The sequence below is a fragment of the Protopterus annectens genome, chromosome 1.part1 (genome assembly GCF_019279795.1).
Source record: "Protopterus annectens isolate FY-2018-M chromosome 1.part1, PAN1.0, whole genome shotgun sequence".
In the NCBI taxonomy this organism is placed as follows: domain Eukaryota; kingdom Metazoa; phylum Chordata; order Ceratodontiformes; family Protopteridae; genus Protopterus; species Protopterus annectens.
This window is the reverse complement of record NC_056726.1, coordinates 435,439,764-435,457,698: the sequence shown is the minus strand read 5'-3', so window position 1 is coordinate 435,457,698 and position 17,935 is coordinate 435,439,764. Positions and strand designations below refer to the sequence as shown.

General features: G+C 47.0%; 1 protein-coding gene across 1 annotated transcript in view; it reads right to left on the bottom strand.

Moving 5' to 3' along the window:
• RANGAP1 (Ran GTPase activating protein 1) overlaps positions 1-17,935 on the bottom strand; it is a 1,872,200-nt gene that overhangs the window by 1,577,769 nt on the left and 276,496 nt on the right. The window contains exon 4 of the mRNA XM_044087098.1: positions 8,400-8,459. Within this exon, the coding sequence (XP_043943033.1) occupies positions 8,400-8,459 (60 nt within the window). The remainder of the gene's footprint in view (positions 1-8,399; positions 8,460-17,935) is intronic.

The window sequence follows — 17,935 nt, the reverse complement described above, 5'->3', positions numbered from 1 at the left end:
GGGGAAAAAAAGAGGGCTGGTGAACAAGAGCATCTCTCGCTGACCCCCCCCCACCGATGGGGGGAATCGCAGCAAAGTACTTGCTGCACTTGTTTACAGGAGTGGCAAACAGGTTGCAGCAAGGTTGGCCCCATACCTGAAGATCATATTTGCTACCAAGGCTGGCCCCATACCTGAAGATCATATTTGCTACCAACTGATTCAAAAACCAATCATGAGGCATCAGAATGGATCTGCTTAGTTTGTCTACAAACATATTGGTTCTCCCCAGAATGTGCATCGCAATCAAAAAGCAGTCTGATAAGATTGCTCATTCCCAAACCATCATGGCCTCTCTGCAAGGGGGATAAAAAGAAGTTATGTACTCACCATAACGTTCCATCTGAGTAGGTAACTTCATTTGTCAGCAATCTGTGGGTAGCTGATCCGAGCCGGCAGCTTTCCAAGCTAGAGATCCGAGCTCCTATCTCCTCCCCCTTACCCATAATACCCTGCTACCTACCTCCAGTCCTCAGATCGAGTTTGCCCTATTAGCACACAATGCCAGAGAAACAAACCACCTGAACATCCTAACCTGATACCAACTAGGAGTGTATCAACAATTATTCAGGTGACGAACTACAGATTAGGGGGACGGAGGGGGGGGGTCGGTTGCTGACAAATGAAGTTACCTACTCAGATGGAACGTTATGGTGAGTACATAACTTCTTTATCTGAAGTAGTTAACTTGATTTGATCAGCAACCTGTGGGACAGAGTCCCCAACTACCAAAACCTTGGGAAGTCATCAAGGAAGGATATTCCGGAGCACTGCAGAGGCAAATGATGCCCTCCCCCTGCATATCAAATCCAACTTATAAGGAGTAATAAAGGTATGAGAGGAAGCCCGAGTGGCCGCCGAACAAATGTCATCCAAGGGCACCCTTGACCAAAAGACAGCAGAGGTAGCCACAGAACAGGTAGAATGTGCACGAACTCCCACGGGCTCAGGTCGACCAGAGATTTTGTACATCAGCAAAATGCAGTGAGAAATCCACCTAGCTAGAGTTACCTTCGTTACTGGTTTACCCAAAGATGGCTTAGCAACGGAAACAAAGAGCTGCTCCAATTTTCAAGCAGCAGCGGATCTATGCAAAATAGAAGCGCAACTGTCTACGCACATCTAATGAATGGAGTCTGTACTCCCCTTTGTTCTGGTAGTACCGCAGGTAAGGGAACCAGGTTTGACGAGGCCAGAATGGGGCTATGAGGATAACTCTGCCCCCCAACCGACGAGCTTTCTGCAAGAATTTTGTCATTAACTGGAGAGGAGGATAGGCATAAAGACGGGATGGCCAAGCATGAACCAAAGTGTCTCTAGGGCTCTCCCCCGGTGGAGGGATCAGAGCAAAAAACTCGCTGCACTTTGCGTTCGAAGGTGACGCTAACAGATCACAGCAAGGTTCACCCCATTTGAGGAAGATCCTTTTCGCTACAAAGGGGTTCAGAGACCACTCGTAAGGTGAGAGGATAGTTCGACTCAGCTTCTCCGCTAAAAAGTTGGACCGACCCAGAATGTGCGTTGCTAGCAGAAAGCGGTTGGTGGATATCGCTCACCCCCAAACTCTCATGGCCTCTCGGCAGAGAGGGTAAGACCTGGTCCCCCCGTTTGTTGATGTACCAGACCACTGACATGTTGTCTGTTTGAATTGCAATAGTCCCTAGAGGAAGAAAGGCATGGAGAGCCTGCAACGCTGGAAGCACCGCCCTCATCTCCAGAACACTGATATGCAGAACAGTCTCTGTTGGAGTCCATGTGCCTTGGACGGTTCTGTCCATGCAATGCCCCCCACCCTAGGCGAGAAGCGTCCGTGGTCATTGTAGCTTGGGGTAGAGGCATCAAAAAGGGCCGCCCTTCCCGAAGCTCTCGGGAATGGAGCCACCAAAGCAGAGATTCCCTGCATACCCTGCTGAAGGGAATAGCGGAGTACAATGGATGTCAAAGGATGGACCACTTGACCTGCAAGGTCCATTGAAGAACCCTCATATTCAAGCTGGCTAGGGTTGAAAGGTTGATGGCCGCTGCCATAGACCCTAGAGCGCTCAGAACTAATTCAGCCGGTGGGGTTGGAGACTGTAGAAGAGCTAAGACGTGGAGAGTTAGGTTGCGGAGTCTGTCCAATGTCAAAAAAGCCTTGGACTGAAGCGCGTCTATTCTGGCCCCTATGAAATCCAAGACCTGAGCAAGGTTGAAGGGACGATTTTTTTGTAGTTTACAGTGATCCCCAATTGGTGGGCCAAACGCAGGAAATAATCCCTGGCCGAGCATAGCAGATGCCTGGTGGGGGCGGCGAGGAGCCAGTCGTCCAGGTAAGGAAAGATCTCTACTCCCTGAAGCCTCAGGTGGGCCGCTACAACTGCCATGACCTTGGTGAACACCCTGGGGGGTGTGATGAGACTACACGGGAGGACCCTGAACTGATAAAGGCTGGCTCCCAGCCGAAAGCAGAGAAACCTCCTGGATAGCCTGTCCATTAGAATGTGGTAGTACGCATCCTTGAGGTCTATGGAGCACATCCAGTAGTTCTCCTGCAGAAGGGGGAGAATAGACTGAATGGTGACCATCCGGAATTTTTCTTTGGCAACAGACAGGTTCAGTGTAGACTGGTCGAGAATTGGCCTTAGGTCCCCAGTCTTTTTTGGCACCAAAAAGAACCTGCAGTAAGTGCCTGATCCGGACAGGCCTAGGGGGACGTGCTGGATGACTCTTTTTCTTAGCAGCTCTTTTATCTCTAAGGCTACCGCCTCTCCCTCTGATTGGGTGGGACATCGGGGAGGCACCCCAACTGAGGGGGAGAACGCAGGAAGGGATTACAGTAACCTCTGAATATTACTCTGAGCACCCAGCGATCTGTCATGATGGACTCCCAATGTGCTTAGTGCTCCGAGAAACGCCCCCCCGACCGCCTCCAGAGAGGAGCAGTTGGGCAACCCCTCAGGGTTGCTGCGTGGGTCGATCGGAAAAGGGTTCCCTAGACCCAAAATTCTTGGGGCCCCTCTACCTCTGGGCCGGCGTTCACCCTGTCCTCCCTCAATGAGATGGTTGAGATTCCCAGAAACACATCTTCTTTTGTCCTCTCTGGTTCCTGGAAAAGGACCTTTGAGGAGCCGAGAAGCGGATTCCGACGGCAGACAAAGTCTTCCCATCTTTCTCGCCCTGGAGTAGCGTATCACGGACGGTCTTGTCAAACAGCATATAACCGTCAAAGGGAGCTTTTGCGAAGGACACCTCGAAGGGTTCTGCAAAATCGCTCGGATCCGGATCAGATACCCACAGTTTGCTGACCAAATGAAGTTTACTACAGATGATAGATTTCCTCCTTGCTTCTTGATGTACTACACTACAGACAAGTTGTCGGTCTGAAGTGCAATAATCCCTCAGGAAAAGAGCATCTTTAAATGCCTGTAGTGCTAACAGGACTCCTCTCATCTCTAGTACACGGATATGCAAGATGGTCTCTTGGGGAAACCACATGCTTTGGACAGTTCCCAAGAAATGCCCCCACCACAGTTGAGATGCATCCATGGTCAGTGATGTCACTGGTTTCAGTATTACAAAGGGTCTGCCTAGAAAAAGATAGTCTGATTGTATCCACCAGCAAATGTGTTGCTTGCAAATCAGAGTGAGTATTACCTGGAGAGACAGGTTGCTATAGAATGGACCACTGTACAGCTAAAGTTCACTGGAGCACCTGCATCAAGAAGTGTGCAAGACGGAGTTGCATTATGGCAGCTGACATCGACCCAAGTGCTAGAAGCATAATCTTGCTGAAGAAGGATGAGAAATGATAGCCTGAACTTGGCTTTTGATTACAGTAACTCGGTGGACAGGTAAATATGCTATCTTTGTTGCTGTGTCCCAAACTCTCCCGATGAATCCCATGCTCTGAACTAGTGCAAGTTTTGATTTGGCAAGATTAATTGTAATGCCCAAAGTGTTGCAAATCTGGAGCAAATAGTCCCTGGCATGTTGTAGTTGATGCTTTGAAAGGGCAGCGAGGAGCTAGTCATCTAGTTATGGAAATACTTGGAATCCCTTCCGTCTCAAGTGAGCTGCAACTACTGCCATCCATTTGGTAAACACCCTAGGGGTTGTAAGTCCAAAGGGCAGAGCTCTGAACTGGTAATGACTGGCCACCAGCCGAAAACGAAGATGTATTTTGGATAGTCTGTCTATTCTGATGCAATAGTACATGTCCTGAAGATCTACAGAACAAATCCAATCGTCCTTGTGCAGAAAAGGCAGGATGGACTGAACTGTAACCATTCAGAACTTCACTTTCTTTACATACTGGTTCAATTTGCTTATATCCAAAACAGGTCTGAGGTCCCCTGTTTTTTGGCATGAAAAAGAAGTGTGAATAAGTACTGAATCTCATCTGGTCGGGTGGAACCTTCTGGATGACTCTCTTATAAGAGCTTTTGTATTTCTTCTGCTGCAGCCTTCCTCTGACTGGGTGGAACATCAGGAAGTTTCATCCTTTGTCAATGAGGAAGGAGGGAAAATGGTATGCAATAACCTCCGGATATTATTCTTTGCACCCATAAATAAAATCTCTTGTGATGTTTTCCAGGTGTCTAGGTGCAAAGAGAACCAACCCTCGACTGTCGCCAGAGTTAGTTGGGCAGCATTTCAGGAGTGCTGATGGGGACAATTCTAAAAAAGAATATCTAAAGCTCTGGTTCTGCAAGCCGCCTCTGCCTGTAGAGGAATTATCCTCACAGGAATCCTAGAAAGGTCTCAGCAGTTTACAGGACCACATTTACTTACTGCCTCTCTGCTTCTTAGAGAAGTTCCACTGAGGTGTAGAAAACTTGATCCCAGAGGCAGAGAGAGGATTACAGTCTTGTTCGCCATAGTAAAGTATCATGTACTGATGGACCAAACAAGGAAGTGCCATCAAATTGGGCATTAACAAAGAACGTCTTAAAATGGCTCTGCAAAGTCAGTGCCACATCCAGGCGTCTCTCCTTATGGCGATGCCTGAACCGGCTGCTTGTGAGGTCCCTTCAGCATTTGAAACAGATGAAGTGGCCAGTTGAGAGCAAGTCCTTTTGAAATCCTCAGCAGACATGTACTCAGAGAATTTGATGTTCTTTACTAGGATTCAGAGCGATTTGACTAAAGTGCACCAGATAATTAAGCAACCTCAGAGTGAAAGTAGCTAAGGAGAATATTTGTTTCCACGTCTGTCCAGTGCTCTGGACTCCATGTTAGATGGACAGAAGTTCTCTGTTCTGCTAGCTCTTAGTGGCTGCCGCCACCACCACCATAGCATTAACTGGCACTCCTTTGCTCCAGTGGTGTCGGTCTGCAGGTGGGGCCAAAAACTTGTCAGGGCACTTGGGGATGGGCTTAACAGAATCCAGCTCCTTCCATGCCTGGTGGGAAATCAGATCAATGAGTTCATCCATGGGGGGGGCCAAGACGTAGACAGGCCAGAACCAAAAGCCTCCAAGAACATAGATTCTTTGGGAGACAGGTCTGGGACAACCAACCACCTTCTGCTTCAGGACCTCTAGAATATCTCCAAAAAAGATGTCATCCGATGGTGATCTGGGGGATCCCTCTCCATCAACATCAGTGTCTTCCATGAGAGACTCCATGGGGGGAGTCAGAGTTTCCTCTTAAATGTTCTCTTCCGGGGCACCTCTTCCGTGGGATGTTGTGGAGAGGTATCAGAAGAGAGGGGGAAGTTCCTCTACTGGTACTGGCTGGAGAGTAATTGGAACTGGCTGTCCCTGTGGAATGGGTCTGACAGACTCTGAGCACAGAATGGATAAGAAAAAAAGGAGCAGGATCCAAAACATGAAAAAAGACTGTGCTCTCTGGAGAGAAAAAGCCCTTTTCATAATCTCGAAGGCTGAGCGACCAGGAGAAGCCCAACTCACCCCCTCAGAGCCAAAGCTTCTGAAAAAGGTAGATGTAGACCACCCCCAGATCAGAGCCTTGAGAACAAAATATGTTCTGTACCGTCTAGGGTCAAAGCTCCAAGGGGAAGGGATGGATCCAACAAAACTGGAGATGAACTTACCCCTTGGATCAGACACAGATACTTCAGTTCCAAGACCCATTCTGATCAGAGGGTACAGCAGCAGAACCAGTCAGGGAAACAGTTTGAGTAGGGGAAAAAAAAATTCTGGGATACAATGCCAAGTCTCGGGATCTCAGATCCCTGGACTCCAAAACTTACTGGATGGATTAGAGAAGGAGAAAAAGAAATAAGAGTATTATATGTAACAGGCATACTCATGGATCTGATTGGGGGACAGAGCTTGCAAGCCCCCCATTTGGATCAGAGCTGTGTAAAACGTTTCTGGAGGACCTAGAGGGAAGATGTGGAAGGGGGCCTGGAATGCTTCTGGGGTATTTGCAGAAGATGAGCAGGCAAGGTGGGCAAAATTGGCTTCATAACATATCTGGAAGTAGCACTCCTAAAGGAAGTATCTGGCTTTGGATCCGATAACTTAGAATATGGGGGGGGGTTGGACTGATCATAATGACTGCAGGAACACAAGCCTTAAGATCTAAAGACAACAGATCAAAATGCTGAAACATCTTTAGATCCAGAAGGTCAGATCCGAGAGTTTCCTAATCTTTGTTGTTTGTTGACAGCTCTGATGAAGACCTAGGGGACTTTAAGGGAGCATGCTTTCAGTGCTCTAGAGGAGCAAACTTACTAGGTTTGGGGGGGGGGGTTTGAGCCCCTGGAGTGGAAGAAGAAAAGAGAAGACCCTTTAAAATACATTTATTCATTCCGTCAGGCAGAGCTCTTGGTTTAAACATGGAGCAGATTCAAACTGTCAAGTGCCGGCTCCCAAGCCATGAATGTACTCCTTGTGGGCATCCAAGTTTGGGATTTTTTTTAAACCCTGTGGATGTCTGACATTCATTAGTGATGAAGAAAAAACACTACAAAAAATAAACAGATTAAGCATTTTTTTTTCAAACTAAGCAGAAGAAAATAAACTACCAACAGTAGAGAGAAATACCCAAAAGAGGGGAGAGAGAAAAATACCAGCAATAGCAGAGAGTACTATGAAACAGTACAGAAAAGAAAGAAAGAACCCAGACAAGTGAAAGCTATTTTTTTCTCCCTCCTTCCTGTTATCAAAAATTTTTTTAAAGAAAGAATAATCAAACTCACAATGCCAGTAAAAACACTCAAAAGTGGAACCTGTGTGTTCTCGAAGACGGCAAATGACATCTGAGGCAATACGACTGGAATACAGCATTATGGGTAGAGAGAGGAGCTCGAGAGTTGGATCCAAAGTCTGGTAAATGTGGCCAAGTGGATCCAAGGATCAGATCTGGACTGATAAGTGAGGGAGAATAAAAAGAACATCAGATTTAACTTTTCAACTGTCATAAAGGGAAGTGCACTCCTGTTTATAGTTGTGCGAGTCAAAAACACATTCCTAGCTTAAAATATAATTTAAAAACCTATTTTGTTTCCTACACAGGAAAGTAAGTGGAAGGTCCCCTACACCCCAAAAGGAATACATCTGCCCAGCAACTGAACAGCACAAGGAAACACATTCAATCTTCAAAAGCCAGCAGAGGAAAGCACCTGCTGGCAGAAAAAGTTCTGAAGGACTTGGCACCCAAACTCGTCTCTATCAACTTAGCATTAGCCACAAGGAAAGCGCCCTGAATGTTTGAAAGATGGCTGGCCATTATAGCCTATACAGGATATAACCCACACAACTTAGGGTACTGCAGCACTGATTAATATGAAGCACAGAGGACAAATCCCCCAGACAGAAATCAGGCTCTTAAAAATTGATGTCACCACACCAGCCAATAGGAATATCAAACACGCATCCTTTTTTCAAGAGGGAGAAGCAGTCGAACCCAATAATGCGCACCATGGCCCATGTCAGAAGTGCAGTCATGATGACATACTTGTGAACTGGCACTAAAATATAAAGTGAAAAGTGTACACTGGCCCAGTAAGTTGATAGTTCCAATCCCACTCCCAGAAAGTTACAAGATGCATTCGACCACAGCACGAAGTAACACAAGGAACTTGACAATATAGTTGGTAAAGTTTATGTTCACAGAAATGAAAATTCTCAAAGTGGAAACACAAAACAAGGAGATATAGGCTGGAGGACACAAAAAGAAGTGATTGCTAATGTGGGATACATATCTTCAAGTGAAACTGCTACAATCTCAAACGTCAAAATACATGCATCAGACTGCAAGCAAGACAAAAACAGCTTTTCCAACACATTAACGTAAACAAAGAATTGAAACTAATAAAAACATTATGGGATAAGTCAACAGGCTAATCATTGGCAAGTCTTGGGAAATAAAACATTCTTTAGGGCTACTAGAAAAATCTTTTAGTCACTTACCAGTGCAATAGGGATTTCAGACCTCAGCCTTCCAGTGAACATGTCACTCCAGTAACAATTCTAAAATGAAAAATAAAGTAAATAAAGTGAATCCATTTCTTTTATCTTAAGCAACTTACTGAATCCATTTCTTTTATCTTAAGCAACTTAATGTGTTCCTCCCACAAGTCAGTGGAGTATCACTCACCTGATTAATACTCTCAGCAAGAGACCATTAAAACTTCAAAAATGCACCCCCTCCCACAACAAAAAAGGTCACAAATAATTGGGAGGTGGTGTTATATTTTTTAATGAAAATACTTCTATCACAAGGAAAAACAAATCAGTACTTCAACCATCTTTTACTTCAGTAGACATCCAACACACTTTACGTTCATTTAACCAGATAAGGATATCAAATATAAAATGAAACGTTCTTCGGCTGCACACTGAAGGGAAAGAATAATACAACAATATAGTATACTCACCAGAACACTAGATTGTCAAGAGAGTTTCAAGCATAAGTATTTAACACATTTGGGATTCTACTCCCCATTGTCAATCACAGTTTCAAGATGAGTAGGCTCACATGACCAGGTAAACATTTTCCTAGAGCTGCTGCTCCTGTGTCATTTGGTACTGTATCAGTATAAAAAAACATTGCTACCCTATACCACATTCAATTCATAACTTTATAACTTATGATAACCAAACAGTATACCACTTAAGCAGTTTAACTGCAACACGTAATAGTAATCCTAAGTTACGATAAATAGAAGTTATGTACTTATCAGAGGTTGGCATCAATTTCATTCTAGAGATTGTCCCATACAACTACTAGGACTGAAATAGTTTGTTGGATCCAATCCATTTGTGGTTTGCAGGAGATGTGAATAGATCACAGCAATGCTGGCCCCAGCGACTGAAGAGCTTCACCACTATGATAGGATTGAGGAACCACTTGTTAGGCAGGAGAATGCATCTGCTCAGTTTGCCTGCAGTCACAGTGGAATGTGTGTTGCTCTCAGAAAGCGGTTGGAAGCCATCGCTTATTGCCAAATTCTCATGGCCTCTCAACACAACCAATAGGACTTGGTTCCCCCTTGTTTGTTGATGTACCAGACCACTGACACGTTGTCGGACTGGATAGCAATTGTCCCTGAAAGGACAGATTGCAATGCTTGCAGCACTAGAAGCACTGCCCTCAGTTCTAGAACACTGATATGCAGGATGGCCTCCATGGGTGACCAAGTGCCTTGCACTGTCTTTGCCTAGAAATGCCCCCTCACACACACACACACACACACACACAGACACACAGACACACAGACACTCCATCCGGGAAGCGTCTGCGGTTACTACGGCATTGGGCTGAGAAGGGGAGAAAGGACGACTCCATAGGTATTTTTCTGGCTTCAGCCACCAAAATAAATCTTGTTTGCATTGATTTGTGATGCGGATCTGAAAGGACCTAGGATGAGGGACCACTGTGTTAGTAGAAGCCTCATGTGTAGTCTTGCCAGGGGAACTATTGTAATCGATGCTGCCATTGAGCCTAGTAGTTGAAGGACTGCAGAGCTGAAACTTTGTCCTGAGAGTGTACTACATCTGGAGTTGAGACCTTAGTCTTTCTAATCTGTGAAGTGGGTGGGAGATAAGGCAAGATTGAGTATTGAAAGTTGCTCCTATGAATTCCAGAGTTTGAGGAGGAGTCAACTTGCATTTCACCTCACTTACTGAGATCCCCAAGGATTTTGCTAGCTTTAGGATGTAATGTAGGGCTGTAGCCAGTAGACGCTTGGTGGGGGCAGGTAAGGAACCAATAGTCTAAATACAGAAACATCCAGAATCCTTGCAGTCTCAAGTGAGCTGTTACAACTGCCATGCATTTGGTGCACACTCTGGAGGCCAAAGATAGACCAAAGGGCAGTGCTCGGAATTGGTAGTGATTGGCCCCCAGCCGGAAGCGGAGGAATCTTCTGGAACTTTGGCCATTTATGTGGTAATATGCATCCTGAAGATCTAGCGAGCACATCCAATAGTCTTTCTTTAGAAAGAGTAGGATAGACTGAATAGTGACCACCCAGAATTTTGTTTGACAAAATTTGTTTGGTAAGCGGAGGTCCAAGATTGGCCACCAGTCCCCGGTCTTTTCATATGTTCATAGATTAATACTAAGCTAACTGCACTTGCGAGCCATTTTAAGCCTAGCCAATTATCCCTTGTGAGACTCAAACCCTGCACCTTGCATTTGTAAGGCAAACACCTTAGCCATTAGGCCACCCTCCCTATTCCTATTCTTTTTAGTGCCCTATTTTGGCACTAAAAAGAACCTAGAGTAAAATTCGGATCCTATATTGTCTGGTGGGACTGCTTGGATAACTCTTTAGGAGCAGTTTTTGTATTTCTTGAGCTGCTGCTTCCCTTTGACTGTGTGGAACGTCAGGAATATGCCTTAGCGACTTTGGGTAAAGATTGAAAGTTATGTAATAAGTTGTGGCAATTATCGTCTGCACCCAATAAATAGAAGTTATGTCCTTACCATAACGTTTCATGTGGAGTGTTCATCTCGCCTCTGTTCTTACACATGGGTTCGGAGCCGATCCTCGGCTCCGAGTCGGCCGCTTGTCAAAGCTCTGCATCGAGAAGAAGCTCGAGACCAATCTGTCTCCCACAATTCCCTCTGCCTTTACCTCAGATCTAGTTTGCAAACACCAGATCCCAACATGAATGAAACACTCAACATACATGCTAAGGCGTAGCTGAAAACAGCAGTAACAGCTGAGAGAAACAGAAACGGGAGAACCAAACCAGACATCTAAACCGGACGTTCTTCCTGACCTGAGGGTGGGAATGTAAGAACAAAGGCGAGATGAACACTCCACATGGAACGTTATGGTAAGGACATAACTTCTATATGTGATAGTGTTCAATCTCGCCATTTGTTCTTACACATGGGTAGCGTCCCTAGCTCCGTGACCCTGAGACACTCACGGAAGAACGTTCCTGAGCACAGTGAAACCAAAGGTTGCCCTGTCCCTGGAAACTCTATGTACTTTGTAATGAGTGATGAACGTATGTGGTTTAGACCAAGTGGCGGCCGCACAAATAGTGTCCAAAGGTAGGCGGGCCACATGAGCCAGGGATGTAGATATTGATCTAGTAGAATGTCCTTTCGGTTTGACAGGTAAACTCTGCTCAGTAGCAGTATAAACAAAAGTAATACAATCAGATAGCCATTTGGAAAGGGTACGCTTCGTCACTGCCATGCCCTTTCTGCTGTCCGCAAAGGCTATAAAGAGTTGATCTGCCTTTCTGTGATCCTTTGTTCTATCCAAGTAGAATCTGAGTTGTCTATGAACATCCAACTTATGTAACATATATTCCAGCTTATTGGAATGGTTCTTGAAAAATGTGGGGAGCTCAATGGGCTGATTAATGTTATTGATTGAACAAACCTTGGGAAGAAAGGACGGGTTGGTGCGAAGAGATACCCTATCAGGGTGAAAGATCAAATATGGGTGTTTAATGGAATGAGCTTGAAGTTCTGATACTTGTCTGGCTGAAGTGATAGCTACCAGAAAGAGGGTTTTCCATGACAAGAACTTCAAAGAACAGGAAGAGGCTGGTTCAAAGGGTGGTAGCATTAGTTGTGATAACAGGAGGTTCAGATTCCATGGTGCCGTAGGGAACCTGACTGGTGGCCTAATATGAAAAGACCCTTTTAGAAAAGCCTTACAAAGCCTATGAGCCATAATAGGCGCTCCATTTTCTCCCACATGAAAGTTCGAAATAGCAGCCAATTGAACCCTCAAGGTGGCAGGAGAAGCTCCTTGGTGAAATAGTACGGATAGAAACTCCAAGACTTTGTTCAGTGGGGCTACTAAGGGATCCAAATGTTGCGTAGTTGCCCAGTATACAAAACGCTTCCACTTACTAGTGTAAATCTTTGTAGTGGAAGCTTTATGAGAAGCCACTAGAATATTTTGAACTGCAGGAGAAAGAAGATCAGACCTGGCTAAGAAGGGAAGCGGAGCAGCCAAGCTGCTAGTCTGAGGGACAGGAGTGACGGGTGGAGAGCCCCTGACGAGTGGGTCAGTAGATCCGGCTCCGGGTCCAGAATCCAGGGTTCCCGTATTTGGTGTGCTTGAAGAAAGGGAAAACAAATTTGACGAGGCCAGAATGGGGCAATGAGGATTACAGTCCTCTCCAGGTTGTTGGCTTTCTGCAGAAATCTTGGAATCAGAGGTATAGTTGGGAAGGCGTACAGGAGACCCGGGGGCCAATCGTGAATCAGAGCGTCCCTGGGGACTTCCCCTGGAGGGGGTAATATGGCAAAGAAGCTGCTGCATTTGGCGTTCATTGGAGACGTAAACAGATCGCAGCAAGGCTGGCCCCACTTGCGGAATATCATGTCCGCAATTGTTTGTTTGAGGGACCACTCGTGAGGTAACAGGATGGCTCTGCTCAACCTGTCCGCTATGACGTTGGATAACCCCGGGATGTGCGTTGCTATCAGAAAGCGACCCGTGAACTCTGCCCATTGCCAAATTCTCATGGCCTCTCTGCATAACTGGTAAGATTTGGTTCCGCCTTGCTTGTTTATGTACCAGACTACGGACATGTTGTCCGTTTGAACTGCAATGGTCCCTAGAGGTAGAAGGGGAGAAAAGTGTTGCAACGCCAGAAACACTGCCCTCATCTCCAGAACATTGATGTGCAGGTTGTACTCTAGATTGGTCCATTCTCCTTGGACTGTCTGTCCCTGAAAGATGCCCCCCCACCCTATCAGGGAAGCGTCCGTGGTCACCGTAGCTGTCGGAGTGGGTAGCACAAACGGTCGGCCGCCGGAGAGATTGCAACTCTGAAGCCACCAAGACAGGTGCGATTTGCAGATGTTTGTGATGTGAATTTCGTGCGTCAGCGGTAACTGTTGGAACGACCATTGTGCGAATAGCAGCCATTGAAGAACTCTCATGTGCAGTCTTCCCAAGGGTATCGCAATGAGGGAAGCTGCCATGAGACCCAAAACTTTCAGAACCAGTTCTGTTGGGGATTTCTTGGACAACAGGAGAAGAGATATGTGATTTTGTAGAGAGGCTATTCTTTCTGAGGGAAGCCTTAGAATCAAGTAACTAGTATCCAAATCTGCTCCTATGAATGAGATATGATGTGACGGCTGTAATGTAGATTTTTCAAAATTTACGGAAATTCCGAGATAAACACAAAGTTCTAGTGTGTAATCTCTAGCCTGAATCAGTCGACGCTCGGTGGTGGCAGTAAGGAGCCAGTCGTCCAGATACGAAAACACCTGGAATCCTAGGCGTCTCAAGTGAGACGCTACCACTGCCATGCATTTGGTGAAAACCCTGGGGGCTGAGGTTAGACCAAAGGGCAGGGCCCGAAATTGAAAGTGACTGGCTCCAAGCCGGAAGCGCAAGTGATCCCTGGACGCTCTGGCCATTTTGATGTGGTAGTACACGTCCTTGAGATCTATTGAGCACATCTAGTCGTCCTTCTGTAAGAATGAAGGATCGACTGAAGCGTGACCATCCGGAACTTTTCTTTCTTGATGAAAGTAGTGAGCTTGCTTAGGTCCAGAATTGGCCTCCAGTCCCCTGTCTTTTTTTGAACTAAAAAGAACCTTGAGTAAGTTCCGAATCCTCTCTGGTCCGCCGGGACTGGTTGGATGACTTTTTTTCTAGCAGCTTTGAAATTTCTATAGCTGCAGGATCTCGCAGATGGGGCGGTACATCTGGGAGTCTTTTTTGCGGTAATGGGGGAAATAGAAACGGAATTCTGTAACCTCTGGTAATAATGCTTTTTACCCATTTGTCTGAGGTAAGACTTTGCCAGGCCTGAGGGTATAAAGCTAAGCGACCCCCGACTGCCTCCAGAGCAGGACAGTCGGGCCTCCTCTCAGGAGTGCTGGAAAGGCTTCCCAGGGAGTGAATCCCTGTCACCTTGGCTTTGCGGACCCCCTCTGCCGCCAGGGCAACGTCTTCCACCTCTGCCCCCCCCCTCTGCCTCTGGAGGGGGCATCACCCTGTGTGCCTGGGAAAGAGCCTTGGGGTTTTCGAAACCACATTTTTCCACCTCGTTACCCTTTGGGGTACGGTCTGGATGGGGTGGAAAAACGGACTCCAACAGCAGACAGAGTCTTTCCCTCTTGCTCACACCGGGTAACGGTCTCCTTTACTTTGGGGCCAAAGAGAGTGGCACCATCAAATGGGGTATTAGTAAAGGAAGACTTGAAGGCTTCCGCAAAGGAACATAAGCGCACCCAGAATTGTCTACGAAGAGCAATCGCTGAAGCCGCAGCCCTACTCGACCCTTCGGCTGCATACAAAATGAGCCTCATGGACGAGTTCACAATTGGTGTAAGGGTATTGAGCTGTGCTGTAACTTTTTCCGCAAAAGCAGCATCTGTAGTACCCTGGAGGGTATCTCCCAGCTCTTTGATTAGATCCCTCTGTAAATGTGTGAAATGTTTTAAGTAGTTCAGCAATCGCATGGAAAAAGCCGCTGAACTAAAAATGCGCTTCCCATACCTGTCCATAGTCCTAGAATCTCTGTTACGCGGATGGACAGATGAGGAAGATTCAGACATCTCCTTTTTAGTGGCAGCTGCCACCACCATAGCGTCCACTGGAACTCCCTTAGTGAGATATGCCTTGTCTTGAGGGGCCGTAATATATTTATTAGGCTTTCTAGGGACTGGTTCCACCGTGTCAGGTGTCTCACACGCCCTTCGAGCAATCAAATCCATCAACTCATCGAAGGGCGGAGTGACCCAGGAGGAAGAAGGGCGAGCACCGAATGCCTTCAGCAAGACTGACATCCTCAGAAGGGGGTAGGGCCTGCCAATCACCTCTCTGAGGATCTCCAGGATGTCAGAAAAGGAGACATCCTCCGAGGGTGATTTTGGGAACCCTTCTGACTCATCCAAGTCTGTGTCCGATGATAAGGATGCTTGTGGAGAATCCAAGTGTCTCCTCTTACACAATCTTTTCCTCGGAACTTCCTCGGGGGGGGGGCATCCGATTAAGCCTCCGAGGAAGAAGGGGCTCCCTCTGGGAGCGGCTGAGACACTGGTGCTCGACGCTTTGAAGTAGCCGTGGGTGCAGAGGAGGATAACGGGCCTTTATGGGAAGGAGAAGCTGTCTCTGCTGAAGTGGTTGTCTGAGTCGACAACACCTTCCGCATTAGGTCGAAGGCCCCCGGGTCTCGAGTCGAGGAATCCCTCGGTTCCGAAAAAAGCGGAGGGATCCCCGAGACAGGGACCGAGGGCATCGACCCCGAGGACGGAGCCGAATCGATCCGTGCCGAGGCACCGAGAGGGAGTCTCGGAACCGAAACATCGGTCCGACTCTCGGTCCCAGAACCAAGGATAGATCGTCTGCTCTGCAATTCCGGTAATGGATCCGTCGGAGTCGAGGTGAACGGTGCCGACCGAGAGAAAGACTGCTCCAGCACAGAGGGCTCCACGATCATCAGATCAGCCTCTTCCGGCTCCGAAGGCTGAATAGGCCTCGGAGGAGGAGGAACAGATGGAGATAAGGGAAGGCCTTCGAGTCTCGACACCAACTGGGAAGAGACTGAGATGAGTTTGGACAAGGCCGTATTCTCAATCAACTTCTGCACCACACGGTCTACGTCGGAGTCAGAGAGGGGTCTAGAAGAACACGTCGAAGGAATCGAAGACGGAGCCGACCTCAAAAGCACAGGAGGTGGAAGCTCCGTCACCGGTTCCAAGACTCGAGGCTCGGTGACAGACAGAAGTTCGACACTCGGCCCCGAGGTCTGTGGAACCGGTGAACGAACTTTAAACGAAGAGCTCGGAGCCGATGACATGGGCTCCGACGTCTTCGACTCCTTCAAGGATTTAGATGCCTGGTCCGATTTATCAAGAGCCTCTTGAAAGGCAGGCTTCAAAAGGCCTCTGTCCATGAGCTTCCTGCGCCTATCTGTCATGACCCTTCCACTGAAAGAATGACAAATGGAACAGTCTTCTTGCAGATGGAGAGGGCCAAGGCAGTAGACGCAGGAGATATGGTTATCTGTGACAGACATCTTCTGTCCACATTGGCACCGTTTGAAGCCTGACTTCGCTTTCTCAGACATTATCAAGAAAATAAAACAGTCAAATCCAGTAATGTTATATACCTGAATATATAAATATTTACACAGTCCTGATAACAGTCACAGCCAAGAACACTAATGGTGGTACCACCAGAATAAGTGTTTAGTCAAATCCAGAATTTAGTCAAATCCAGCAGTAAAAATCGAAGTTAGAGGGTGGGGTAGGCCCCAAGGGAAACTAACTATATATATACTAATATATAAGTATAAGGTAAGAAACCCTCGACTCACTACACACACACACACACACACACACACACACACACACACACACACACACACACACTAAAGGTTTTAAATTGAAAATAGAAGAACTATCTAAGTAATCCTAGAAAAAATATGATATCTTATCTGCCAGTTGGTCTGAGCTCATCGAAACTGATGCGAACGTTGCAGCGGCAAACTAGATCTGAGGTAAAGGCAGAGGGAATTGTGGGAGACAGATTGGTCTCGAGCTTCTTCTCGATGCAGAGCTTTGACAAGCGGCCGACTCGGAGCCGAGGATCGGCTCCGAACCCATGTGTAAGAACAAACGGCGAGATTGAACACTATCACATTCTGTGGTTATAATTTGCCAAGCAAAGTGGTGCAGAGAAAATCATCCCCTGACTGCTTCCAGAGGTAAGCAGTCGGGCCACTCTTTAGGAGCTCTGATAGGGCTGCCCAGAGAAAGAATCTTTGGATCCCTGACTACGCGAGCCCCCTCTGCCTCTGTAGGGGAATCTTCTAGACGAGTTTCCCCCCCTGCCCGGAGGGGGGGGGGTAAACTCACCACGTGCGTCATGGAAAGGACCTTGAGACTTTTTGTACCACATCTTTCCACTCTTCCGATTCCTAGATTAGGATCATTGGGGGGGGGGGGGGGGGGGGTGCACACAAATGGCAGACCGGGCCTTATCACCCTTTTCACACCTGGCTAAAATGTGTCATTTTCCTTTAGGCCAAAGACAGAAGAGGCCAACAGAGGGCCGTTGAAAAAAGAAGACTTAAAAGGATCCGCAAAAAAATCTCGCTGGCGCATCCAGGCATAACGTCTCATGACAATGCCAGCACCTGCTGCTCTATCCTTCCCTTCAGTAGTATAAAGAAATCAACTGCATGGACAAGTTAAGATATAGATTCCATGGTGGGAAACTGAGGCAATTTTGTTGTGTACCTCGTCAGAGACCGCTCCAGCTAAGGTTCCCAAGAGTTCAGCGATAAGGTCTCTCTGCAGCCAGGTAAAGTGTGCCAAGTAATTCAAGGAATAAACAGCAAACGGTAGATGAAAAATATACCCGTTTCCCTAGACTATCGCCTGAGACTCCCTCTTTGGGGGATGGACAGTACAGCTCAACTTGGCGAGCTCCTTCTTAGTGGAGGCCGCCAGCACCATAGCATCTACTACTAGGCCTTTGAACCAATGTGGGATGTCC